The sequence below is a fragment of the Tetrao urogallus genome (assembly GCF_951394365.1).
Source record: "Tetrao urogallus genome assembly, chromosome: 3".
Lineage (NCBI taxonomy): Eukaryota > Metazoa > Chordata > Aves > Galliformes > Phasianidae > Tetrao > Tetrao urogallus.
In genome coordinates, this window is record NC_136815.1 from 60724484 (window position 1) to 60752258 (window position 27775).

At 41.7% G+C, this 27775-nt stretch overlaps 1 protein-coding gene across 1 annotated transcript; it reads right to left on the reverse strand.

Moving 5' to 3' along the window:
• Positions 1-22131: 22131 nt before the first annotated feature.
• Positions 22132-26893, reverse strand: IRX1 (iroquois homeobox 1; the record flags this gene model as incomplete). Its single annotated transcript, XM_079533836.1, is given in 6 exon segments — positions 22132-22189; positions 22601-22667; positions 23280-23988; positions 23990-24298; positions 26629-26856; positions 26858-26893. Coding segments are annotated over 6 exon segments (1407 nt in total).
• Positions 26894-27775: the final 882 nt, after the last annotated feature.

The following is a 27775-nucleotide window of genomic DNA, read 5'->3' on the forward strand; positions in this document are numbered from 1 at the left end:
TCCTCACAGTGAAAAAATTCTCCAACGACATCTAATCTAAATCTCCCTTCTTTTAGTTTGAAACCGTTGCCCTTATCCTATCACTATCTACCTGTGTAAAAACTTGATTTCTCTCCTGATTATAAAAGCTACCTTTAATTTTTGGAAGACCACAATGAGGTTTCCCCATTGTCTTCTCTAATCCAGGCGGGACAAGCCCATTTCCCTCAACATGCCTTCATAGGAGAGGTTCTTCAGGTCTCTGATTATCTTGGCGGACCTTCTCTGGAGCCAAAACTGCTTAGCTATTAGGTTTCTGATTTCATTTAATTATCTATTTACGATGTGTGCTTTGATTTGATTTCTGCTCTCTAATTAATAAAAACAAATAAATAAACTCCGATGACAAGTCTAATGAAGAGTATGAAATTCAGATGCAAAGACGTTCCAGATTATCTCCAAATGATTCTGGATTGTAGTCTAATATAATGCAACATCTCACACTATAAAAGCCAAGATAGACACTAAGAAAAACATGATTCACAAACTAAATAAGGTCACCAAAGTTTGTAGCCACAAATCTTCTGATGTTTTAAATTGATTTTTGCTCTCTCTGCAGCTGTGAGAAGTGGCACAGGCATGCAACTTTTTGACGTGAACAGACACTAATCTTGTGAGAACACTACAAGAATCAGCAGAGGGGGCATGACATCACCTGACCAATTCTAGGTGGGGAAAAATAACCGAATAGAACATGTGCCTTTGGAGACAAATAGCAGATTTGCAAAAGGGGCATTTTTTTTTTTCCAGTTCATAGTTCTTATTTCAGAACCTCTTTCCTATCTTTTCATTCCAGTTCTTCCATCTCTTTCAGTCTAGAAAAATAAACAAAATCCACTATTTTTTTGTTTTATTGATGATGGCTGAGCCCTTTGAAGTAGAATGCTGTTTTATTTGTTAGCTTTAATATAGAGTTTTTTCTCTACTAGTGTTTTCATTCAATATGCCTCATTGTTTCAATGTTAAATGTATGTCTCTCACACACAAATATATTACAGAACATATTTTTAAAGATAAGCTAAGAATTATTCCTTTCCACTTGGTTAAAAAACTGTGTGCTTTTGTTTGAGAATGAAAATAAGTGTTTTCTTGTGGGAAAAAGCTATATTCACAGGATAAAAAGACACAGAGAGATACAATATCTGAGATCAGCCGGAGAATTCTGAGACAATACTGTATTGATAGATTATTAGAAGACCTTGACTTATCATATTTTTTGAAAGGTCACTTCCGTACGACAACAAAGGCTGGAACTTCAGATGGCAGCCTCCTCTTCCAGCTACAAAGCATCTGATAAAACCCAGCAGTATAGCACACCAGAGACTACTCAACAGATGACTGTAACTGGTGTCCTCAGATCAAACTTCATCTATTTTTGACATATCTTACTCCAAAGCACTTGTGTTTATATTTACATATAGCGTGTTCAACAATAGCATTTCTGTACATGGTTTTCAATACAAAAGGGAGCTTCAAAAGGAATCTAAATATGTCTCACAATGCATATATACCTGTAACATACAAAGAAGATGGGAAACTGCCCATCAATCTACTTTTCTGCCAAAATCTGCAAATGCCATGTAATAGAAAAAGAACTTTTTCTGTGAGTTATAGATACATCCAGAGGGCAAAAATGATGTTCCTAACCATTCATAACAATTAAGCCTTTTTGCTGTATTTCATTGTTGTCCTCATTTTCCTGCAAGCTAGTCATGGGATGCCTTTGCAGCTCGCATTGTTGTATTAACACAAGGCATTCTGACAGCGTCTTTCTCTAAAAATACATTTGAACTAGCTGAACTTCCTGATCTACTTCTCTCCCCAAAATAAACAATGAATAAGAACTCTTTATGTTTGAGAAGAAGCTGCTGTGAAAACCATTTAAGTGATCTTGTTGACGCACATTTAACTGCATGTAATGTTACAAGTTTTTTATTATACACTATTCCAAATATGAAAGCTCCAAAGGATTTAATTAGAACATAAAAGGAGCAATGTTCTTAATCTGATATGTTAAGATTTAGTAATTGTATTTAATATTTTAAAATGTATGAAAATCATGAATTACAACAGATTATTTTGGAAAAGGTCCCATGTTATTTGTTCCCTAATAGTCCCAGAGATACTACATTTTTTTCCAAAAGAAATATAAATTTTATTTTAAAAGCTTGAGAAGGTAGGTGTATATATGTCTAAAGATTTTTTTGCCTTTGTCAGTTTAAATTAGGCTTTTAGTGTTATTTTAACATTTTATATTTAATATGCACTGAAAAGGGTCCGTGCCTAATGTTAGCACAGCTGTGAAATTTGATTTTTATCCTCTTTGCTAAAAGACTTGCGGGAGTATAAAGATTTTTATAGCAGTGCTTCCTAAGGAGGCAAAAATAATCAATATAATACCACTTTTAAAAAGTAGATAATTTGCACAGTACTCCTAACCATAGCAGTGATTAAATAAACACCAGGTAGGGTCACCTGCTGCTTGTAAGCTGGTAAGTATAACTTAAGCATTACCATCCACTCTTGCTTTTTATGTATCAAATTCTGTTTGGCACTGTGACAACTCTGCTAACGCATTTCATAGAGTCCTTAAATAATTTAGTGGAATGAATCTCTGGAGGTGATCTAGTCCAACAAGGCCAACTAGAATCAGGTTGCTCAAGGATTTGCCCAGCTGAGTTTTGAGTATCTCCATAGACAGAGAATTCCAAAAATCTGCCATTTCCTGTGTTTGAAAATACTTGTAAAAAAAAAAAAAAATTCTCACTGCCTAACTTACACTGACTAAGAAAACCAAATGGACACAATCTTCCCCAGTGCTGTGCAGAAGAATGCTTCATTTCACCTGTAACTGCCGTAGTCAGCTTACCACTTCCCTTTGCCTAGAAATTCTCTTCAGTTTTTTTCAGAAGTGTTTTAGTTGCAGCAGAATTGGCCACAGCTAGAAGTATGCTATCTGCTCCAACATGGGACAAAAACGACCACGTGGATGCATGCAGAGGTTGTGCCGATTTGTGATTAGGTTTATTTCTCCTCATCCTATGCTCCTAGCTGGAACTTTGCCTTGTTTGTCTCTAAAGCACACACTTGGAGCTATCAGTTTCTCTGGGATGATGACTAACTTTTGTTAGCTCCCTTCAGAAACAGAAGCCTTAAGCTGGAATCAATCCAGAAGGTTTGAAATAGCAGGATTGAATTTGTGATCACAGAGAGACAATGTTCAGTTTGGCAAGCCTAATGCCAGTGTTTCCTGCCTCCAAGGGACCTCTGTGTCCCCCATCCTAGCTACCCACTTGCAGCTGTCTAAGCTACTTTGCACTACTTCAAGGGATGAGGCCCCAGAAAAGTGAGACTGTGAGCTACACAATCTTTCAATGCCTGAAGGAGATTGGAAGTAATGAACTTCGCCCTTCTGCAATAAATTTTTGCCTGTTTCTCTAGATAAATTAGCCAAGGTCATGTACATAGGCAGCAGATGCACCTCCTGGAGTCTTCTCAGCGTCTCTTGTAGTCATATCGTCCTCTCATAAGTCTAGGTCCCAGTGACCTGGTACAGCAAAGGTGTTTTGCCCCATATGTTGTTCCCGTGTGTTCTCCATATCCTTCCTCCTCCAGTCTTTTTCTTTTCCATGTATCCAGGCTTGATAGGCAACTAGTTGAGTTGGAATCACTTTTCTAGGAAGTGTTAGAAGCCTACTGCTGCATCCCAGGGCCTTTCTCCCAACTCTGGTGGAATTGTTATGAACACTAATCAAGCAGTTTTTTGAAAGACTTAATTAATGGGGTAGACAGCTGCCAATCTTTCCTGAGCTGGGCTGATCTCTGGGAAAATTTTCATTCTTCAAAAAGTTGATGCGAAGTTCTTTGCACTCCAATCTCGCAATAGCTCCTTTTCCCCTCTTTTACAATCCTGCCTGCTTCAGGATCCCTCAGTGATCACAGGGATGACACAATCAGCAAGCTGAGGGGTCACTCATGGATGCAAGCTTTCTTTTAGGGGCTGCAGAATAATGGGTTACCCAATGGGTTGTCAGGAGTCTAGTGACAGCAAGAGCAGAGATGGAGCATCTCTATTTCCTGCCTCAAGGATTTCAGTTCTCTGTTGAAGGCACTTACTGAGTGGGTTTAGGGTCAAAACCATGACACTGAAGAAAAAGATACTTTACAATTATATTTTCAACAGTTCTGATTTTAATTCATATCACTTTTATTTTACTATGTATTATTATTATCTATCTAGAAAGGTTTTTTTCTCAATAAGAAAATACTGATTACTCATGATCTAGACTTCTATTTTTTATACCTCATTTTATACTGGTAATTAAGAAATACTCAACATAAGGCAGACCAAATTTATAAATGTTTTTTATTTTTGTTTTTGTTTTCATGTTAGAGTGCACTGTATTTACTATATAAAATATATAATTTATGATAGAGTGCACAGTATTACTTAAATCAGTAACATCCAAAACATATCTGGCATCTAAAATATTTCAGATCAGTGGCAGAAACTTCTTGAAAGTAAATGCTGGGTAGTAATAGTTTGTTTCATGTAATAATAAAAGCACATTCTAATGAATTGCAATATATTATTTTCTAAATTAATACTCCATCCTGTTTGATTAACTGCATAAGAGAAGTTATACAACAAGACTCCAACTTCTAGAATGATAACCTTACAAAACTGTGTTTTAAATGAGGTAGAATAATGCAATGATATAGTTTCTATCATTACTAAGAAGCAGAAAATTTAAAAATCAGTTTTATGCAAACATACAAAGAAACATAGGTAATATACTTGTTGTAATAACAATGGGAAATATACTTTAATCCTTACAACTGTACATTTACTTATTGCCATGGAGTTTTTAAAAAAATGGATTTAAAAAGAATATAAGTAAGAGGGTATTGTTGTAATTTTTGGCAAATTAAACTGTCATTCTATTATCTGACCTTTTAGTTAGTGTAAGTAGATAGTTGTCAGTAGTATTCCAGATTGCTTTCTGATAGAATTAAGATACATTTTTACTAAAACCACATTCGCTAAGCTTATATCGACAACAAGCTCTTCCACGTTACTATAAAACCAACGTACTACCTGTCTGCATCAGTTAGTGATATGTCAGATATTTCACAAGCAACACAGTTTAATATTTTGCAACTAGCAACAGCAGTTTGAATATGATTTCTGTATTCGTTGGTTTTGATTTTAGAGGAAAAAAAGCTGTCTGCTTGTGTGTAAGCTATTCACTGGCATGTAAAGCAGATGTATTTGGTGTAGTTGGAAAAAAAAAGGGAAAAAAATCATTCTGAAAATATTTTTGATCAATTATTTTTGGGAAGTTTTAGCTGAGTAACAAAAAATGGACACTTTTGTGAACTCATCTTCTATGATCCAAGGATTTTTATGACTTTCTGTGTGGAAAATGAAGGGTTGAATAGAAAGAAGCTGCCTGAAAGAACATGGTAGAAGACCTAGCAAGAAGACCAAATTTAATTGAAGAGGCAGGAAGAACTCAATTGAAGTTCTACAGTACATCTTTCACAATCAAAGAATTTCCAGTCAAAGCTCTTCACAATTATTCGTGCTGATATTACAGCAGCTGTGAAGGTAAACACATCAAACAAAGTATTAACAGTTAACGAAACTACGCATAGCCATTCTTCATTACAATCAGTTCTTTAAGAAAACCTGAACCAATATAATAGAGTTCTTCTTCCTCTGCTTTGACAAACCATAGAGAGCTCTTACCTTCTACCAAAGGGATCTCCGTATACAAGCATAAAAGAGATATATACTTAATGTAACTGGAAGGGTTTCTTGAACAAATAAAGACATGCAGCATTGCCCATTATTCCACTTCATTTTCACCACTGAGTTTCTTCAGCTTTGAAATGAGAATTTATTTTCCGGACTAAAGAGAAATTATATTGGAATGGAAAGGAAAACTACTGACATACACATTTGTTTCATGTGCTCAGAAATTTCTGAATGGACAGCACTTTTAAAAACAGGGAACAGTCTTCCTTCTTATTTAGGTAGTTATTATTAAGCCATACTTCTTAGAGTACAGCAGGGATTCTGTAGGTAAAAGGATATTGAAATATGTCTGTAGGAATATTTTTTTCCCCATTTAAGCATATTGAAGGTGAGGAGGAGAGATCTGGAATTTACTTCCTCCACAAAAACAAGCCATTTTTAACATCAGGGACATAGCTATTCAAGACTACCAACTAACAAATATTTTTATGTGATCTTACCATCAGCATATACTTAGTCAGATATATATTATCAAGGTATATCTTCAGAAAAGTTAAAAAGTCTATCTCTCACGGACTTGTGAATCAACGTTTGAAACCCTCAAGATTAAAAATGTATGCAGTGTGAGTACACTACTCCACTTTTACACAGAATATATTTCATTGATTTCTGGCATGAAAGGAAAGTACTGTAACAGTAAATCAGATTTCTGCATTTCCTGCAGGTCTAATATATTATTTTCTAGGGCAAATTTGAGAAAGCAAACAAACAGACAGAACATAAAATAAAAAATGTTTTGCAACAAAAAAAATAAAAAGGATTTTATTCATATTCCATACCAATTTTAAAATGCATCTCTTCAAACATCATGAAAGTGGAAAAGAAATAAAAGTTCTACTTATTTTGTAGTGACCTGAATTTAGCATTAGATGTTAAAATCAAGACATGAAATTTTGGTAGAGAGATAAAAGTCAGAACAGAGACCTGACCACATGCCGGATGATATTAGTGGCAGATGTGATCGTCAGAAGTGTGATGGCATTTCCTCTGAATAGGCGAATGTACTCTTCAAACTTTGATGTTAACATGATTAGCAATGAAAGTATGCTTTGTTCCTTTGCCTTCACATGGTCTCAATATTGGCAGTTATCGTTTACTTGTATTTTTAAATCAAATATTATCCTGCCCTGTATTCATGTGCAGATGCTTTGCACAATGCCGCTTTTTCTGTTGGACCTAAAAGAAAACTGTGAACCAGTGTACTGAGCAGAGGCTAAATACATATACATACTGTTTCTCTTTTTTTCTCTTAAACCAAGCATTCATATTTCATAGTTTTAAACCAGAAGTCCCAGTACCATGCTTTCCACTTTGCACCAATATTTCTAAAATTTCGTCCATTGTCCCACCGACAGCCATTAATTGACTACAAGCACAACTTTATTGCAAAATTATTGCCACTTTATTAAGCAACAGGATTTGCAGGCTATAGTATAATCAATATAACATTAATATGTCACTTAATTAAGTAAGATTACAAGCACTGCCTGTAGCCTGAATACATACATCATTTTGTCCAGCAATAGCAGTTGCAGAAAAAAGATACAGATCATAGTTTCTGACATGGGAAATTGCATATTTTCTCTGAAACTTTGGTAAGATGTCCTGTTTATTCCACGTGTATCACCATCAGCCACCCAAAAATTCTCCTTTATCTGTCTTAAAATATAAGAGTTGTGGAAGAATGATCCTATACTAAAATTTAAAACACAAAGATATGCTCGAGTGCATACTGGGATTGGCTCTTCTATTCAAACTCATGTGAATGCTCCTGAAAGTCAGTGACACTTGCTATATCTGACATGTTACTTGTATGAGTAAAGATGGCGTGCCTGAACTCAGAGTGACTGTGAATGACTAACAAGTGAAATATGAAAAAGAACGTCAAATGTTTCACTAGATTGCAAGAACAAAATAGATAAACTGCTGTTAAGTCTTGCACTTTAGAACACCACTGAATGTCTTTCAGCTGCAGCAACAAATCTGTGTGTACTTACCAAGTTCTGTGAACCTAAAATAGCATTTACTATTTCCATGAACTTTATCTGTACTTTAATGAATGACACTTGAGATGACAGAATCTATTCAAATAGTATGGACACTGAAATGCCCTTGAACACTTAACTTCTCAAAAAACTTGCACAGATAGCCTCTGATATTTTTCTGTGGCCTCTTTTCTTAGCAAAAATATTCATTATTTTTAACTGTAGCAGAGACTTGCCAACCGGAAAATCTGTCTGCACTATCCTGTTGTAATTTGGTTCTCTAGGCAACTTAAGGACAAATTCCTTGACCAAATTCCCTCATGGCTTCTATCTTGATGCATCCATCTTTTGGAATGCCCTCTGATGCATGATAGATATGCTGCAGCTGGAAAAGGAAATGGCTGGGAGAAAACCATGGGAGTGTCCATTGCCTCTAGTACATTCCCCCATACATCTTCCAATACCTGTGCACTGTACTGACCTTCCTGAAAAGCCTACCTATACCTCCCTCTGAAGGCTTTGCAGCAGAATACAATGAAACCTACATTCCATACCCATCCCATTTTTTCTTTCTCCACACAATATATGTCTTCAAAAAGTCATGACATACATAGGCCTCTTATATGTAGATATGGAGCACAAGGAAATGATAGTATACTACCTCTGGAAAATCAAAAATCAGAATAAAATCTGGAGAGATTTGGTTTATGAATATGGCCCAGAGAAGTCAATTGCAACAACTGTAATTCTTTGGAGAGCATTGAAAACCTGGACCAAGTCAACTTAATGTGAAATGGAAAGTAGTGATGCAGTAAAGAAGAAAAGCTGACAGAAGTCCAAAACCAAAACAAAGACAGTAACTGTTAGGAAAGGAGCTACAAATAAGGAGTTCCATTATTATAAACTACTGTGCAGATCTATTTTGGGGATGGAAGAGGTAAAGACGGATCTCCAAACTAGTAACATAACACATGAATGAGGAAAGTCGGTCTGAAGATAGTATCTCCCAAAAAGATGCTTCTAGACACAAAGTAAAACACTGACATGCACACAAGCCTATGAGTGACCTCTTGCCACAGGTTCCGACCAGTAGTTTTGTAACTACTTCCAATCAAGCAAGGCACCTCTTACAGTAGTCACAAAGATGCTCACTTGTCCAGCAACATACTTCCAATGCAGCAACCTATTCTCTCATGCTCATATAAGATATCCTTCCTCCAATTTATCAGAGGGCACTATTCACAAGCCAGACACGAATTATTCTCTGAGACTGTTCCACTACACCTACACATACGTCTGAAAAACCCATATTGCAAACTTTCTCAACGTCTCTAGGGAAGTAAGATGATCAAATCTTTAAGGGAGTGGTGTCTTATTATAGCATATCACAAGACAGTGCCCATTATGCACAAAAGAAGGCAGAGGGAAGGATCGAGCTTATCAGACCAGACTTCACTCAATTTCCTCATCCTTCAGAGGTACTCTTGATGTATGTATACTACACTTTCACAACTAGCCCTGTCCCTGCTGCTTAAACATAAGGATGAACATGGATGTAAGCCCAGAATTTTCTCTGGCAAAGAACTGTGGATTATCAAACTCAACGAGAAATAACCAGATCAAGAGCTGTGCCCCAGGAGAATCTCACAACCTTATCCATTCTGGACACTTTCTTATGAATAACTGGGCAAACTGCCCAAAGCCTGATCTGGTTAGAATTGCACATCAGGTTTATACATTTGACAACAATAAAATATTTTTGTGCTTTCCAACATATGTTTGTTCTCTGGCCTTGAGGTCCTTTGGGACTACTCTTAATTCTGCTGCAGTTTTCCCTGTCTTCTCTGTGAGATCTGTATGCACACACTATGATCCTGGGAGATAAGAACTTCTGCACATTCAGGTTTGTGAATGGTCTCTCAGAGACAACCTGCGAGACAACCTGTGAGCCTCATGTCTAATTCCAAGGACAGTTTAGAAAGAGGTGGCAGTCAAGTGCAACAGAAGTTCTCTCTGGGATCAGGGATATGAGAAGCTGTGCTTCCTTCAACTGAGAGGAGCAAAAACAGCACCTTTCTGCCAGGCTTTGGAACTGATGTAATGAGCAAATATTGTCAGGCAAAGCAGCCGTATTCTTTTTTTTTTTTTTTTTTTTTTTTTTGCATGGAGAAGACTAGCAGCAAACTGGCCAAGTTGACAGGCTGTTATGCCTGCAGTGATGGTTTGGGAGCAGCATCCTATTAGTCATCCTCTCCAAAAAATTTCATCAAACGACATCCATATACCCTCAATAGTGAGTTAAAGAGTATGTTTCCTGATGTAGAGGGATGATGGAGGCCAGCAGTCAGTGGAGAATTTTTTTTCTTGTGGGTTCAAATAAAGTTTTAAAAGGCAATTTGTTTCAAGAGAGGAAGTAGAGACTGTTTTAGTTTGGAGCAGGGAAAGGAGAGTAGGAGCATGTAGACATGAAGGCCTGGTGTAGAGGACAGAATGCTGTTCTTACAGTAACAATGGAAAACCACCTATCTGCTGAAAGGACACAAAGGAGGGGGAGGTAGAAAATGAAAATATTATCTGAAAGGGAAGGTGAAAACTGACATAAAAGTCTTGAAGCTAGGAATAGGCCCCAAAGAAAGGTAGTGAAGTTGATCAATAAACACTTACACAAACAGTCTTTAGCTGCAGTTCTTCCATTTCAGGAGCACTACTGAAGCAACATCCAAGGTCAATGAACGTAAAAATATGAGTGTTTATTGTCAGGAGAAATCTAAGCAGACTGTAACTTTGAAGGTAAGAATCAATGCCAATGATACAAGTGAGAAATCTTGCATTTTACGTGGGTGACTGTGCCCAAGACACAAAGGACCTGCATTGCAGGCATAGATGTCATATAGTGTCCAAGGGTTCCTTCTGCAGAGATGTGATCAAACTTAATTGTTTTCTCAAAACTTATAAGTTTATCAAACATAGACTCAATACTATAAGCCAAAATATCAATTTTAAAAGGAAAAAAAAAAACACAAAAGCAACATCCAATGGTGAGGATGAGAATAAACACACACACCACTTACAAGGTGAAAGCAATCAACAGAAACAGGTTTGTTAGTAAGAACAGCATTTCTTCTACATTCCTCTGACCCTACATATAGCTCACAAAAATTAGTAAGGGGTCGGCCCAGGCAGACTGCCAGCCTTGCTCTGCCTAAGAATGGTACATGTTTGGGCATTCTGAGGAGCTCACCAATCCTGGTTTCACACTGCTTCTGAGACAGTCTTCATATCCAGACAGCAGCCACACAAAATGTAAGGCATGATCAGGCTTTGTGAGCTTCCTGGTGGATTTACCACGGATTACCAGAAATATACAAATTTCCTGTGTTCACAGTAAATCATCTCCTCTTACCTCTTATTCACATGTAATTGCTTAGACTCACAGATAAGTTATTCTGAGAAAGGCCTGAGGGAATAATTTCTTTCGTCTCAAACATACACGTATACACATATAGAACAATACAAGACTACATAAATTTAAAAAAAAAAAAAAAAGTTGTTGTCACGAATCAGTTATTTTCTGTTTTACTGTTTTCGTTTCTTGTATAAAGAGAAAATGGAACTTGAGAAGGAACGTATATATGCCCTCCAGTTACTACTCTCCAAAGAAGGATGCTGAATGAAAGCATCACTACGCCCTTCGGATTCTAAAATGTAAGCCACAGAAGACACAGAGGTTATACTACATGTCAATAACTGATTCCTTTCAAAAGATGTTAATCTCTTTCCTTAGCATTCCACTATTTTAATTCTACCTTGAGACATCTTCTCTGCTAATTTCTTCATTGTATCCCACTCTCTTTTTCAAAATGACACCTTGTTTTGTTCTCTTTTGTTCTTAAATTTTCTTTCTGATAAAAACGAAAAGGAGGGGGAAGAGGATTTTGTTCTGTTAAATTTATCAGTATTATTTAATTAATTTTCTCAAGTTGTTTCCAAACTGCTGACAATCTGAGAAATAATGATTTTTTTCTATCCTCCTAAACTTCCCACGTCACACAACCTAAAACATGCCTGGCTCAGATGAAGAAAGCATCCATTTTCCCTTTTTCTCTGTATGTACAGGAATACCACGCGTGGACATAATTATCATAACCTCACTTGGCAATAGGATTTTTTAAAAGGTTTAAAATCTCTTCTAAAACAAGCTTTTCATTTTCTAAAGTGATATTATTTTACATATAGCTTTCAAGGTGAAATAGCAAATTATTTATACTTTTATTCAAAAACTGGAAGGATTTGTTTGGCATTAATAGAAAATTGTTCATTAAAAAGCATGTTTATATCTTTAAAAAAGCCCAACTGCATCATTTTTTAGATTGTAGTTTCACTCAATATACAATACAATTTTAAATATATTAAGACCAACTGTAGTTTTCTCGATCCATTTATAATCACTGAAATACATACAGTAATTTCAAAAGCATTCTTGAAGGTCTAAATGTAATCCAAAAAAAGGTAAACAACTTGATCGTAAGACCTAAGTCTAAAGGAAGTCCCTCACACTGATTTCAGTGACATCAAGCATAATTAGTAAACATCAGATTGCTTTTGCTCACATCACTTACAATGTTTGAAGCTATGTTTTGGGAGCTGATGTTGTGAATATATTACAAGGCTGATGGTTTCAGTTTAAAGATACTGACTCTTGGCTCCACTAGACAGCTGCAGCCCCTGCAAATCTTTGAAACATTCCCTGAGCACCTGAATCTCTGTGGACTGAAAATCCTAATTTTCAGGCTCAGATTCTCATTTCTGCCTTAAACAAATGAGGTAACTTGAGGAAACCACTTCTCTACCTCTGTGCCTCTGTCTTCTGCTAGTATCACAGAGGCAGTATTTCTTTGTTACCTTCTGTTCAGATCTCATCTTATAGAATTTCTCCTCTTCTAGGACAGTAAGTTTCTTCTATGTTATACATTGCCATTTTTAAGCAGATTCCAGGTACTGTTGTTGCAAGACACAGCAAAATACTAATCATTCCCCCTGGGATTGTGTGTCAGAGCTGTTTGGTATTTGATAGCCTAAAAAAAAAAAAAAAAAAAAAAAAAAAAAAAAAAAAAAGTAGAATGTTTTTATTTGGGGAAAGTGCTACTATTATAGCAGAACCAAAAACTGACTGTTGAGAATGAAAAATATTGGGGGGGGGAAGAGAGAGACATATAAGAAAAAAAAAAAAAAAAAGATCCTTAGTATAAAAATAAGACATTGAGACATTGTGGGTAGTTTATGTGATACGTCTTGTCTTTTGTTCTGAAAGAGCTGGTAAAAGACCCTAGGAAATGCAGTGTGGTAAAACTGATTCACAGTGTGCAATCATGCAACTTGCATATTCCCACTACTGCTTGCAGTTAACTTATGGCATTTCTTGAAATCATGCTTAACAAACATATTTTTAGGGCCTTCATCTACAGTATTTCTATCAGACAGACAGTAATCTGAATTTGAATAGCAGAACTGCTTGTTATTTATTTTTTATCATTATTTTCATTTTACTTTACAGCACCTAGAATTAATACATGCCAAAATCCCCTTTGCAGTCACAGACAATGAGTGCAAACATTTCTTTCCAGCCAAGTGCCATAGTTCCTGCATTATATTATTCTAAATGGATGTTCGTTCTTGCGACTGCTGTGAGGTGAATCGCTAATATTTGATTATCAATAGTGATGTCACTAGGCAAATGCAACTGTATCAGAGGGATCAGCCCAAAGTCAAAACCGAAGTTTACAAGGAATGAGATGAAAGAAATCGATCTGAATAAAGAGAGGGCAGTACTATGAGGCTCTGCTGTGGTGGACTTGCTAACCCTAAACCCTTCCACCTGAATTCTAACAAGTAAATCAAAGCACTTGTATCTGGATCAAGGCACTTTCCAGCTTTGCTTTAGTGACAGGGGAATGGGCATTACCCAGAAGCTGCAGGGTGATGTTCAGACGCAGCTAACAAACCACCAGCTCAGCTTTTCTTTTCCACAGGGCAAGCACTCTAAATGCTCCTCCTCCCCTTAACTTGCTGAAACTTGCAGCTGTGATTCACAACCTGACCAACAGTGATAGATAACAAACCACTGACCTTGAGGGCGGCTTTGTGTGTCAGCCTTCTTATTGCATTGAGTCACCGCACTCCTCGTGTGTGTTATTTTAAGTAGCACATTTATCAGCCAGTACCAAACAGAATACGTGGCCATGTGCATTTTATTAGTAGATTTTGAGTATTTGGGGGGGGGGGGGGGGGAACAGAAAAAAATCAATTTTTTTTCAAAAAAGACTTTAAGGTTCTGACACGCTTTAAAAATCTCCTTGTTTTCAGCTGCAACATAAGGAATCTATATGGATGCTAATATGTTTGCATTTGTAGCTTTTCCAGACTTTTTTTTTTTTTTTTCTCTCAGCAAACTACAGTATAGCAATGTCAGAAATATACCATTCCCCATAATAGGACACATCTGTGGTGAATCTGCACAGAAGCAATTAATTTCCTTGTGGTATTTTTACACTGGAGGCTTAATGCAAGTCCCCATTATACAAACAAAAAGCTCTAGACAGCTCCTGCTGCCTGATAAAAAAAATAAAAAATAAATAAATCAGATTGAGAAGGGCTGTTTGGCCTAGGACTGCTACAGGCAATGACTTGTAATGAGGCATCCCAACACTAATTATGAAGCTTATTAAAGAGAATTGTCTAAGTTGTACTAAAGTGCATGCTATAATCGCGTTAAGGAAGACATACAGACCGAACTGGGGTCCTTCAGTTTCTTCTCTTAGACAAGTGGACCCACAGCTTAATGAAGCCAGTTTGGGTCTCCATTTATCACAGCAGCATTATTGTGCTTGGCAGACTGGTCAAGATGAATTTGATGGAGAGGCAGGTGAGAATCCCAGCAGCTGGGTGATAATTCACACATCATAGCCTTCCCAACTAACTAACATCTGTGAGGGAGTGGGCCAAGGGACTGTCAAAAACAAATACTTCCAAACGAGGATTTTATCATCAAACTTCTCCCAAATCTTCGCTGAGGTTGAAAAAGTAATATTTCAGTGTACTGTTTCGGAAAAAAAAAAAAAAGAAAGAAAGAAAGAAAAAAGATTAATAAAGATGTTAGGAGGTTGAACTGCTGTGAGATTTGTTTAATTATTCCCCACAGTACTGCCCCAGCAATCTGCTGACATTTAGCCCCGACCTTGCAAATCCTCAGTAAATATTAATATATCAACTCAAACAGGGACCGTTGTTTTATTGGTTCACGGAGCTCAGAGAGATTCGCCACAGCAGTGAAAAATAATGTGCAGAACTGAGGAAGAACGGCTCCTTTGATATCACCTTCTGCTGCACACATGTGCTGGGAGCATCAACAAAATGGAAATTCTGTTACTTTGCCACAGCTGTAGAGTGACACTTCAGATGCCTTTGCTTCCCTTTGTACAGCCTGCTGGAATAATCCCAAAACCACAGTGGCAAGAGATTAGAAAACACACACGCGCGCGCACACACACACATAGGAAGACAGAGAGAGAGGGAAGCAGAGAGAGAGAGAGAGATCACATTTTATTATCTGACACAGTGGAAATTTTAATAATGGTAAGCTCCCATCTTAAAACCTAATAAGCTTTGCTCAGAACAATGAGTGCACTAATAAGAGCCAATGAGAGCTAGGCACAATCCACCGGCATCTGTTTACTATGGCAACTTTACTATTTGCCACATAAACTTCTTTTTTCTCCAAACGGTTGCCCCCATAGGCTGCCTCCTAATGTATTTTACGTGCCTACCAGTCCTCACAAACCCTGACAAAATACCCCCAATTTATTTTCCCCCTTTTATTTGCTCGCCTCAAATGTAAATGTACGTTATTAAAGTATCTTCTCATAACAACACTGCTATTACCAATTGGCAAGTGTTTGATGTGGGTCAACACTGCATCCAGAATTCTTGGGTTTAGGGGAAAGGGCTGCTGTGCAACATTTGGCATTCAGATGTATTGAGCTGCAGAGTTAATGCGTGATTAATTTTATTCATAAAAATGTTAATCACTTCATTGTGAGATCTTTTTAGCATTCTGCGTACCGAGCACCTTTTAACTTCTTTTTCACACAAGCCCACAAATGTATTTAATATTTTCAAACATTCTGTTATTACCAATAACACTGCTAATTAAACATACATTTAAAATGTAATAAAAAACTGGCAAATAACAGCACGGCACTAAATACAAATGGAGGCCTGCTGCCCACTGCCTCTCTCCTGTGCCCCCTCCCCTTTGGCAGCAACTGACCAGTTTCTTTAATGTGCACTTGTTTGCACAGTCCCCGAGGCATTTTTTTTTTCTTCAAGCTTGCTTCAGCCTGCTTCAGCCACTGACACAGCCAAATATCATAAAAATAATTCAAGCCCATAGCATGCTATAGACAGCGCTAAAAATACCTCTGTTCTAAGGGAGGGTGGAACCATAGGGTTCGGTGCATTGCAGCAAGTTGGGCAGCTGTTTTAGACTGAAATGGATGTTTTTTGAGACGAGCTCTTGAGCCTCATCTGAGAGCAGTGTCAGGCATTGGTGGGTGTGCCGGCTGCACTCACTGACTTCTTGTTTCCAGCTGGGCAGGGCTATTGTGAACGTATTCAGCCAATGCACTCATGAAACTGGATAAATGGATTAGTGGATCAGAGACACCATCGGCATCTTCAAAAGGAAAACAGCAGCCTGCAAAAAGACTGACATTTGTGCACTAGGGCAGAGGGTGTGTGAATGCTCTGCCTCTTCCAAAGGGACAAGACAGTGATAAACTTTCCACACTGACCACCTCACTTTGTGCTACAATTGGCCAACAAAATAAATGGATTGCTTCATTGTTTTTGAACCGTAGGCAGCACAGGGAAAGCGCTACTTGCACAGCAACAAAGGACAATGTATTGTGTGGGGCCAACAGCTCAAAATAAAACCTTTAATTATCAACGGGTCAGCCATAAATCTGGAATAAAAATAAATGTTACTTTTTAAACTCGCCTTTAATTCTGCAAGGAGTTTACGCTGGCTCTTTCTCTTCTCTCTGGAGAGGCAAGACCAGTGTTCAGTGTGCGCCTGAGTGTGCATTTTTACATTAGCTTGATTCCAAATTAACATGTTGGAAAACAAGTTCTGCTGTCAGAAATGAAGGATGTCTGTAATGCTAGTTAAAGTAAGTAAAAACAGATAGAAGATGTGTTTTCTCTCCACTTTTCTCTTTTCTTTTTTTTCTTTTTTTTTCTTTTCTTTTTTTTTTTTTTTTTTTTTTGTTTTGTTTTGTTTTAACAAACACTCATGCATGTATTCTCTTCATATACACAAAAGAGAAGCCAAAACTAATATTAATAATGGTGACGGGACTCAAGTAAATTAATTCCTCACAAAAGTACATTGTTTAGTTTTAAGAGCTCATATTTTCTGAGTCTTAAATTTTGAATACCTATTTCTGTGGGGTTCTCAGTCTCCTGGTACTTCCAGCGACTCCTGCCCACATGGCCAGTTTTATGGGCAAGCTATGAACGAAACTGCATGGTGGCACCACACAATTGGGAACACCAACCTCGCCGGGAGTCATTTATGTAACTTTTCACTGGCGAACATGTCACGCAGGCCATGTTTATTACATGTTCCACTGTTTTACTTGATTTGTTAGTCCCAGGTAAAATTTACTGCTAAAACGTAAAACTTTGCAGCTCTAAATCTGGAATTGAGCCTCACATGCCTCCTCACCAGGCCCCCATGGCAGCTCCTGGTGGGGACAGGGAGTGTGGCCTGGTATGCCCGCATCCACCTGGCATTCTATGTAGGGACACCAGGACATGCTCTGTACATTTTGGACCATGATGGCTTTATTCAGGGAGAACAGTAGGGTGGCACAGAATCATAGAATCATTAAGGTTGGAAAATATCTCTAAAATCAGCTGATCTAATCGTCAGCCCATCCCCAACATGCCCACTAACCATGTCCTTTAGTGCCACAGCTACACATCTTGAGCATCTCCAAGGGCAGTAACTCCACCACCTACCTGGGCAGCCCGTTCCAATGCTAATGCCTCACCACACTTTCAGAGAATAAATTTTTCTTAGTATCCAACTTGAGTGGGCATGAATGAGTCCAGCAAATCCCCTTTGATCTCAGCGTTGCAACTGGAATGGTGGGAAGGCAGGTGGTTCAAAATGTGAGATTTGAGAGTGGCTCCATCCCCAAAGCCTGACCAGTGATGAGGGGCACAACACAAGACACTTGGAGGAGCATGTTCAGACAATTCCTTCTCAAAGCACTCATTAGTTCTCTCCTCGTGATGTCTGAGTGCGTGTAGCCTTTCCAGCACGCCTCTGCCAGCTCCTTTACACCTCGCCTTTTAAGGACATTTGGGAATTAAAAAATAAAAATACCAATATATAAATATATAGAGAGAACAAGACTAGAACTAGACTCTCTCTTTAACACCTTATTACCCGAGCCGCAGCGGGAACCCGGCCTCCAGGTCCTGGCCTGGAGCACTTTGGTGCAGCCCTGTCGCTTCCACGGGCTGGTAGGAGCCCACCAGAGGCGGCCCGCCCTGCGTCCAGTGAATGAGAGGCTGTCTAACACGGGGCAACGGCACAGAGCCATTTTCTCCTCGCCACAGCCTCCCCGCCCCCTCGGCTTCGCACTCATTGTAATAGTCTCATCCGCAAGGACGATTGAAACTTTATAGTGCATGATTCATAGAGAAGGTCTACGCTCGGAGCCGCGGTGCATATTACATTAATCAGTGTCAGGCCACTAAAACAGAGATATGAATATGAATTCTCCATATTGCAGGGGAGATAAATGTGCTTCTGAATAATTGATCGGCGCCCATGAAAAGGGGGGAGGAGGGGGGAGGAGAGGGGAAAAGGGGGGGAGGGGAGGGCAGGGCAGGGCAGGAAAACACAATGAAAGTTATCGGGCGATCTAACGCGACGAGGACTCGGCTCGGCCCGGCTCGGAGCAGCTCGGCACGGCGTGGGGCTCCGGCCGAGACCCCATGGGCCCGGACAGCCGCATCACGGAGCGTCTCCGCGGGAGCGCCTTGCGGTTATCGGCAGCGGCTCCGCGTCCTCGGGGCTGCTCGAGTTTCGGAGCGAGCACATCAAAAACTCGACGAAAGCAACAAAAGGGATGACAGGAACCGTGAACGATAACGATCTGAGGGCTTAAGCACACGCACACTGCTAATTTTCTCTTTCCCTTTGTCCAGGTTGCTTTTTTTTTTTTTTTTTTTTTTTTTTTTTTTTTTTTTTTTCCTTTCCTAGTTAAAAATAGACTTCTTTTCAAAATAAAATCAAAAAAGAACAAGAAATGAGGCACGCATACCAACCAGCACGTTCCCTAACTATGTCTGTGTGACAAAGCCAAATCCCCGTAAAGCTCCCGTTTGCTTTCAGCGTGTTCTGGCAACTGCTAATTGCAGAGTTTGCTGAACTCGGGATTCTATCAACTTTTCGGCGTTGTTTCATCACAGATGTCTGTCATTCTTCTGCTAAGACGAAATGACGAATAACAGCAAGAAAGTCAGCGCGTTTTCACTGGGGGACGATGGAAGATTGTGCAAACGTATGAAAAATGCCTTCTGCCGCCCGTTTAAATAGCGAGAAAATGTATCCTGGCACTTGGTGCTTGTTCTAAAAGAAGTATTGCCCATCCAATTCCTATTGACTTTGTGATCAGATTCAGTCCCGTCATGGCGGGGAAAGAAGAAAAAAAAAGTAGAACCGAGGACTTTCCAATTTGCTCTTATCAGCCCGACGCATTCCCAATTAAGGCAAATCGTTTAGCTTAAGCTCTCCCTTTATTATTCTCCCAACCCCGTGGTATTCGCTGGTGTGCGGCTGCCAGGGCGGATCTCGATGAAAAATGGAAAATATGACCGAAAAACTACAAATTATTTTCCTGCCAAGGTGACGTCAACGATCATTCCTCGCATCTCTCACATGACGCGAGAAAGCCGGGAAACGCGGATTCCCCCCTCCCCGGATCCCCCTCTCGTTTCCAACCGTGCTGCAGGGCTGCCTGGGCGCACACCTGCGGAGAGGCAGAGCCGGGGGCTGCGCCGGGCCGGGGGCACCACGGCCGCCCCACGTCGGGCGAGGGGACACCGCCGCCCGCAGCCCACAGAGGGCGCTGCGAACCCGCCCAAAATCCGGAGCCCGGAGTCCGGCCCCGCGCGGTAACACCCGGCGCGCACTCGCACCCCTTGCTCTGCGCCAAGTCCCTTCTTACGTTAATGTGCGTGAAGGAATCGCCTCTCCTTTCCCCTCAAGCCAATTTTGCACTGCCGTGTTTGCTCGGCCTCACAGAGAGCCTCGGTGTGCTCTTTCGTTTCGCCCTCCGGACGGAAAGTGCCCGTCGAGGGTCCAGAGGAGCCCGATCCCATCCACGGCTCTGGGCCAGGGTTGGGGAAGGGCCGCAAGGAGGTGCGGGGCTGCTCTGCAGATAATAGGAAAGAGAGAGCGCTTCGGTCACGTTCACTCCAGTACCGATCCGACTCGTGGTTTGGAGTTACGGATGTGAGATCTTTTTTTCCTTTCTTTTATTTTTAAGAACATCTTCTCTCTTCCTTTTCCCTCTGAAAACCGCGTTATTAAGGTTTGCTTAAAACTGCACTCTGTTCTTTTGTTGGCACCGTTACCACCGCAAAAGCTGCCTGTGATTTAGGAAAACAGGTCTCGTACGGAAAGCGAAGCAGCTGATGCTGTGCTGTCAAACGGGACCTCCGCAGAACGACAGCGCTGAGCATCTCAGCCCTCTCTGTACAAATCCCTCTGCTCTATGCCCCGATCCGCGTGAAAAACGCGACAGCAGAAGTGCACCCCTTCGCCAAGAGATCCCGCAGTGATAGCACACCAACACCCGTCCGTACTTGCGAGGGCTGGGAAGCTAAATCGAGATCAATATTCGGATCTCCGAACCGAATTTTATTAATGCTTTATTCGACAATCTCATCTTGTTTCCGACAAGCCCTGGTTTGAGGTTGGTTCGGTTTGGTTAGGGCGTCACCACATTATTTCTTAATGACTTTCCCAGCTGCTTCTTTCCATTTTCCACCATCAACAACCATCTGGTATCTTATTAGCACCTCAATGCTCATTTAGTGTTCTCATTTAGGAGAAAAAAAAAGAAGGAAACACTCAAAATATTACACATTTTAACGGACAGTCCTTGGAAGATTAATGCCTTTATAAACTGATGGATTGTCTGAAAACCTCTTTTTAACCGACAGATCGGAATCTGAGAACTTTCTTCTGGGAAGTGCCAGAGCTGCCACTTCTCTATGCTACGATCGTGCTTCATCTCGTGGGGAAAGATATTTCACCGTCACATTTCCTCTGTATTTATGTAATGAGTAAATCGTTACAAATTATGTCCTAATCTATTATTTTCCGGCTTCGGTCAGAATGTGTGCTGCAGCACTAGAGCTCTTCATCGAGCATAGAAAAGGGTCTGGACAGCAAAGTTATACACGTAGGGAACTGTGAGAAGCCTTCTCCTTTTCGTTTTCAAGAATGCATTTTACAGCACAAGTGGAAGTAGAGTCCGTTTATATCCGAAAAATGAATAGTGTGGAACACGCCTGATTCATCATAATGGACAAAATAACTAAATTCACTACTCAGGGGTCATCTTCACTTTGCTTAGATTTACGTGGGTGAAAAGGGAACTCGCAGTTTGCTGTCGATAGGATAGCTGGAGGGCTACCAACAGATGGGATTTGGCATACTGAGTTTCAGCTACCCGAAGGCAAAAAGTCTCGAGTTTTAAGAAAGCAAGTTCGAAATGTTTGACTAGATTTGTAATATATTTTCAAGAATACATACCTGAAAGAGCTCGTAATTTCATTTAGTTTATTAGACAAAAATATATGATTTAGACAAGTTTTGCTGACGCGCTATTTACAGTCTGAAATCACTCTATATACAGAAATAACACAAACACATGGGAAACATTTACCAAACAAATAATCCAAGAATGGTTAGAATAACACGATCTGAAATGGTACAATGAAGGAGGGGATCCATCTACAGAATTGCTTAATCGCCTTTATGGATTTGCACCACCTTATTGCAAAAAAGAGATGGATGAGAGTCGTTTATATCGTTTCCTTTTTCTTTCTTTTTTTTTTTTTTTCTTTTTTTTTTTTTTTTTTTTTTTTTTCTGTCTTTAAGACCAGTCTCTGTAATATTTTGTTTTTCAGCAAACCATTTAATCAAGCGGAAGGGAGAGCTGTTAAAATTCTCGGTGTTCCCTCTTGCTGAGGCAAAGAGCTGCGGGGGGGGGGGGTGGGGGGGGGGGGGGGAAGGGGAGGGAAAGGGAGGAAAGGGGGGAAATAAAAAAAGACGTAATAATCTTTCAGTTAAAAAAAAAAAATCCTTTCCTATAACCACCTGTCTATTGCTATAGCATCCTACTGTTAGTTAACTGCACAGAAATCTCTGTCAGTGTCATTAACACAAGCTCTTTTAAGGTCTGTTAAGTTCCAGAAAAGTTACAGGCTGGCTAATGTACAATTGTAATTTAGCCTGACTTTGAAAAGATTACAGCAACTTCTCTGCTGCTCTTGTTCTCTGTATGTATTATTCTGGCGCTGATTAGGTGCTATAATTAGTCTTTATTATTCAAACGCTCTGTTTCGCATAAGTAACATTCCTGCAGTGAAAACAAACAAACAAACTCACTTGTCACGGACAGCCTGGAAGGGCGATTTGAGTGGCTGAGGTGGGGAATCGTTTCTTGGGACATTTTCTGGAAGGAGAAAGAAAACAAAACACACACACACACAAAATAAAAATAGGAGAACCAGTTGAGCATCAAACTAGTATCAGCACGGTGTGCAGGGTGCACCTCCCTCTGCCCCCCTTGTTCAGACATGTGTAGGTGTGTGCATACAGCACAGGTACACAGGTGTGCACAATTACTTTCAATATTTAAGGATTATTGCAATATTAATTGCAAGCTTTTTTTTTTTTACCACATTTTGGACTACCATTGAAAAGTCCAGACTTGGAGATGAGGGTCTGGAAGGATCCTCATCATGTGCACTGATGATCCCTTCTGTGATTCTAAGATTCTATGAAGGAGGGAAGGAAAGCAAAGCTTAAAGAATATGTTTGGCAGCACTGTTCTAGCATTCTGAAGTTGTCTGATGGGCATACAGGATGAGAATGTAATAGCCCGCACAAAATGGGCTTAATGCATACGCTCTACGTGCTGCAGGAAAAACTGAACACTAAGCTAAACCCTCTGTAACGCTGTTAAAGCAATCAGTTACACCCGGGCTGCCTCTGACTCTATCCCTCAAGGAGAAGTTTGTATGTTCATGGGGGGCAGAAGGGATTTGGCTGCCAGGAGCATTACCTATGTGTTTGGGACTGGTCTTCTCTGAAGGCTTTTCACTGCTTAGGGCTCCCAGGGTGGCTGTTAAAACAGAAGGCTGCTGCTGGGCCTGGAGGTGGTGGTTGTGGTGAGTGGCGTGGTGGTGATTTACTCCCAAAAACGACCTCACGTTTAGCAGGGAACTCTGTGTGAGGAAAGCCCCATTTGTCCAGTTGTGAAACTTGCCAATCTGGCATGTGTAGAGTCCATGGCTGGGGAGAAAAGCGGGATGCTGGATCTGTGGCGAAGTGTGGGTGACCTGAGCAGGGGGAGGTGGTGGGGGGGAGGATTTCAGGGCACCATCGGGGCTGGTCGCAGTCTCTGCCAAAGACCAGATCTTGGGTTTGCTGTGAGATGGCATCTGTAAATTGCTCTGTCCCCCGGGGCTGATGATTCGCGTGCTGTTGTCAGAGGCCTCCTTCACCATGGCCAGAGCATCTTTGGGATTCAGCCCTTCAGATCCTGACAGTGCCAAATCCTTGTCTTTTTCCAAGCGCTCCTCTTCACTGCTTTGTCTCAGGAGCTCGGGCTTCTCCTCCTCTTCCTCATTGCTCTGTTCCCCATCGTTCTCATCAATTTTATCTATGTCTATGCTCTCCAGGTCAATCTCCTCATCGTCTTCAGTCTTCTCAGGGTCCCCCTCGTTATCGCTGCCAAAAAGGTTGGCATCTTCTTGGTCCTTACCTGACCTCTGAGCCCCAGGTCACCTTGTTCTCCTTCTTGAGGCGGCGGCGGGCGTTGGCGAACCAGGTGGAGACCTGGGTGAGGGTCATCTTGGTGATGATGGCCAGCATGATCTTCTCACCCTTGGTGGGGTAGGGGTTCTTGCGGTGTTCATTGAGCCAGGCCTTGAGGGTGCTGGTGCTCTCCCGGGTGGCATTTTTGGGTCGACCCGGGTCCCCGTACTGGAACTGTCCGTAGGGATAATAGCCGGGGGCGGTGTGGGCTGCGAAGGTAGCAGGGTGGACACCCGGATTATCTTTCAGCTCGTACTGGGAGCCCTGCAACACATTCAGGCAAGCGGAGAGGAAAAAGCACATCAATTATCTCGTTAGCGTCTCTCCCAGACCTGAATAGGCTGCTCCGGGAGCCGGAACGCGCTTCGGAGAGGGGCATGGGGGCTTCACACTCCAATACGGCCCTCCCCGCTCCGGGCTCCCCACGTTTGGAGCAGGCAGAAAGGTTCCCGAGTGACCCCTGCTTCTTGCAGAGAAAGGAGAAGAGGGACCGAGCTGGGATCTGTCGGACAGAACGCAGATTTTCTCTTCAAACCAAAGCGAACCGAACGATGGGAAGGCACTATTCACATTCCACCACGACATTTGCTTTGCGCTCCAAACGACCTTAGGAAGGGAAAGCAGGTAGCACAGCACAGCTAACAACTGATGCCCGGGCTCAACGTTGAGTTTATCCGCCAAATATCCGGGGGATATCACGCAAGCAGAGCACTCTCCTTTGGCCCCGGCTCTGCCTTTAAAAGGAGTTGGTGTAAGAGGCCGCCTGCGTGGCAATGCGCAACTTCAGCGCGGAGCCACTTCTGTGCGAGGGCTTTGCACACACAGACCTTCCCCCAACACACCGCGATGGTGCCCCGAGAATCTGGCATGAAATATTAACTCCCAAGTGCTGGGAGAGCCCTACCTCCGCAATGAAAAGCGATCTTTGCAGCGCGGAAAATGCATATGCAGAGGCTTTATCTCATAAGTTTTACTTTGATGTGAGCAGAGCAAACACGAACTGTTTACAAGCGTTTAGAGACGGTGATTTATTTGCAATCAATATTCTTTTTATCATCGGTAGTAAAACACAGCAAGTCACATTATCCCATCAGATGTTTTGGTAAATAACGTTTTATCTTTCTAGCGAGCTCGTTAGGCCTCATTATGACCGCAAATTGCTCAGATATTAACTTCATATTTTAGCTCCGGATTTCCTAACGCTCAGAATTTTTAGAATCGATTTCCAAATATCGCCACCATGGTGAATTACTGTAGTAAAACACCGGGATGCCTTTGCAAGTAGGAAAGGAAACTGTTGCTGAATATCTGACACAGCCGTTTTCTTTCTCTCTCTCTCTCTCTTTTTTTTTTTTTTTTTTCCTTTCCCATCACAATGTCTCTTTCTTCTGGTCCAGAAGTACACTCGTAGGGTGAATCTTACGAAATGGTGTCAGGCTTAAAAATGACCCCTTCAACAGTGGCTGCAGAGAAACTGAGCTAACTTTGTCAAACATTTATAAACGAAAGTGCATTTCAATTTCAGAGGCAAAGCGTACACGCGAAGAGAAGCCCGATGTAATTCTTGTAATGTGTTACAGAGTGGGCTTTCTGCACTCCCTTTATCCCTTTTGTTATTGCTGCTGAAATTATATACTTTTTTTTTCCCCACAATCTCTGCTGGGAATTCTTTCGAAGGAGCCACTTGTAAATCACTCGCTGCCTCTGTGTCAGCTTTTCGTGCATCTCCAAAATCAAGGTTGAAAATAAAAGAGGGGGACGAGTGCTGCTAACGCTGCCCTCGTAGGAAGTGTTTGCAGCACAAACTGATCTGTGTTCCGCCGCTGACCTCGTTCAGCAACGCATCTGACTGCCGACCTACACACGTATATGCGCACACGTACTGAAGCCCCTCACCAGCCGTGCCTAGCATGCACCTCCACTCTTTTCCTTTTCGGAAGAGATCATAGAAGGACATCGAGAGATAAAGTGCAGCCTCTGCGCACCGCCGCTGAGCAATCCGCAGACACGGAGCAACGAAAACGCTTCAGCGGCGTCGGAGAGGAAAAGCTGTGAGTATAAAACATTTCACTTTTTTTTTCTCCTATCATATTCTAAAAGAGGAAAAAAAAAAAAAAAAAAAATACGAGGGCGATCGGGGGTCATTTGCTTTAAAGTTCATGCCAATATGCCTTTCTGCTCCGAGGCGGATAATGGAATGTGGATGCCCTCCTTCGCCGGATGCAAATTCGCCGTAGTCGGCGGATGAAAAGTTGGGGGAACTGAGCGGACCGGGTTTGAGGCGTGGAGAAAACGCCTTAAAATAAACGGACACCGCGGCTCCCTGCTGCGGCTCCCCAACGGCATTTTGGCCTTTCGGGCAGAACCTGTTCACGGCTCCTCGGGCAGAGAACGAGCAGTGGGGAAACGGAGCGCGCCGAGCCGCCAGCCCCAGCGCTATCCACCCCCTGTCCGCGGCCGAGAAGACGAGTCGCCGGGCCGATCTCACGGGCGCGGGCACGAGCAAACTCGGCAGAGTTCCGCTCCCTCCTACCCCTCACGCACCCTTCGCTCCCACCCCTCTCTCAGCCCTGGGCCCGGCGGAGCGCACTCACCATCTGCGAGAAGAGGCCGAGGTCGGCGGTGTAGGGCAGGAAGGCGCTGTAGTTGGGGGCGCTGTAGGGCCCCGCGTACATGCCCAGCACGGAGGTGACAGCGGCCGAGCCGCTGCCCAGTTCGGCGCCCGTGGGCCGGCCCGAGGCGGCGGCAGCGGCGGCGGCTGCTGCAGCGGCGGCGGCCAGCACCCCGGGCCGCTCGCTGCCGTACACCGCCTGGCTGGCGCTGAAGGTACTGCGGGTAGCCCAGCTGGGGGAAGGACATCTCCAGGGCGGCGGCACTGGCGGCTCTGGCGTCGGCTGGCAAGAGCGGCAGAAATATAAAAAAAAAAAAAAAAAAAAAAAAAAAAAAAAAAAAAAAAACCGAAGGGGGAGGGGGGGAGGAAGGGAAGGGGGGAGGAATTATACCAAAAAAAAAAAAAAAAAAAAAAAAAAAGACAGAGAGAGAGAAGAAGAAGGGGGAGGAAGGAGCCTGAAACAGCCGGGAGAGGGAGAGCGGAACAAACCCGGGCTCCCTTGGATCTCTTTCTTTCTCTCTCTGTCTCGCTCTCTCCTTTTTTTTTTTCTTTTTTTGTTTTTCCTCCCCCCACCCCCCTCTCTTTAATGGAGTCGAAGAGGACAGGAATCAAGCCGGCAATTTTCTTTTTTCGTTCTGATTTCTTTCTGTCAGAGAGATACTGCGCCCTAGGTGTGGAGGAGTGTGGCGGGATGCAGTGGGGTGTCTGTCCTCAAATCTCGGCTCTTCTGTGCTCCTAAATCCCTTAGATGTGATCTGATCAACAATTGAGCTCCAACTGATGTGTCTGCCCTTAGGTCCTAGGCTGATCTTTCAGATACAATTTGAAGTTGATGTTTTGATTGGCATCCACTTGAGCCGCAAGCGCCGCCCCGCGCCCCCCCGCGCCCCCCTCGGCGCAGCACGTGGTGCGCAGCTCAGCCCGGGCCACTTTCCTCCGTGTGTGAGTGCGTGTGTGTGTGTCCGCGCAGCTGCCGTGCCGTGTGTGTATTTAATGTTTAGCAATGGGCTCCTTTCAGAAAAGCCCCCACTGCTGTATGACAACCTGTCTACACGATTTTACAGCTGTCCAACATTGGGGTTTTGCTGTTTCGCAGCCTCAGTGTGTCCCCTTTTAACAAAAACAAGTGT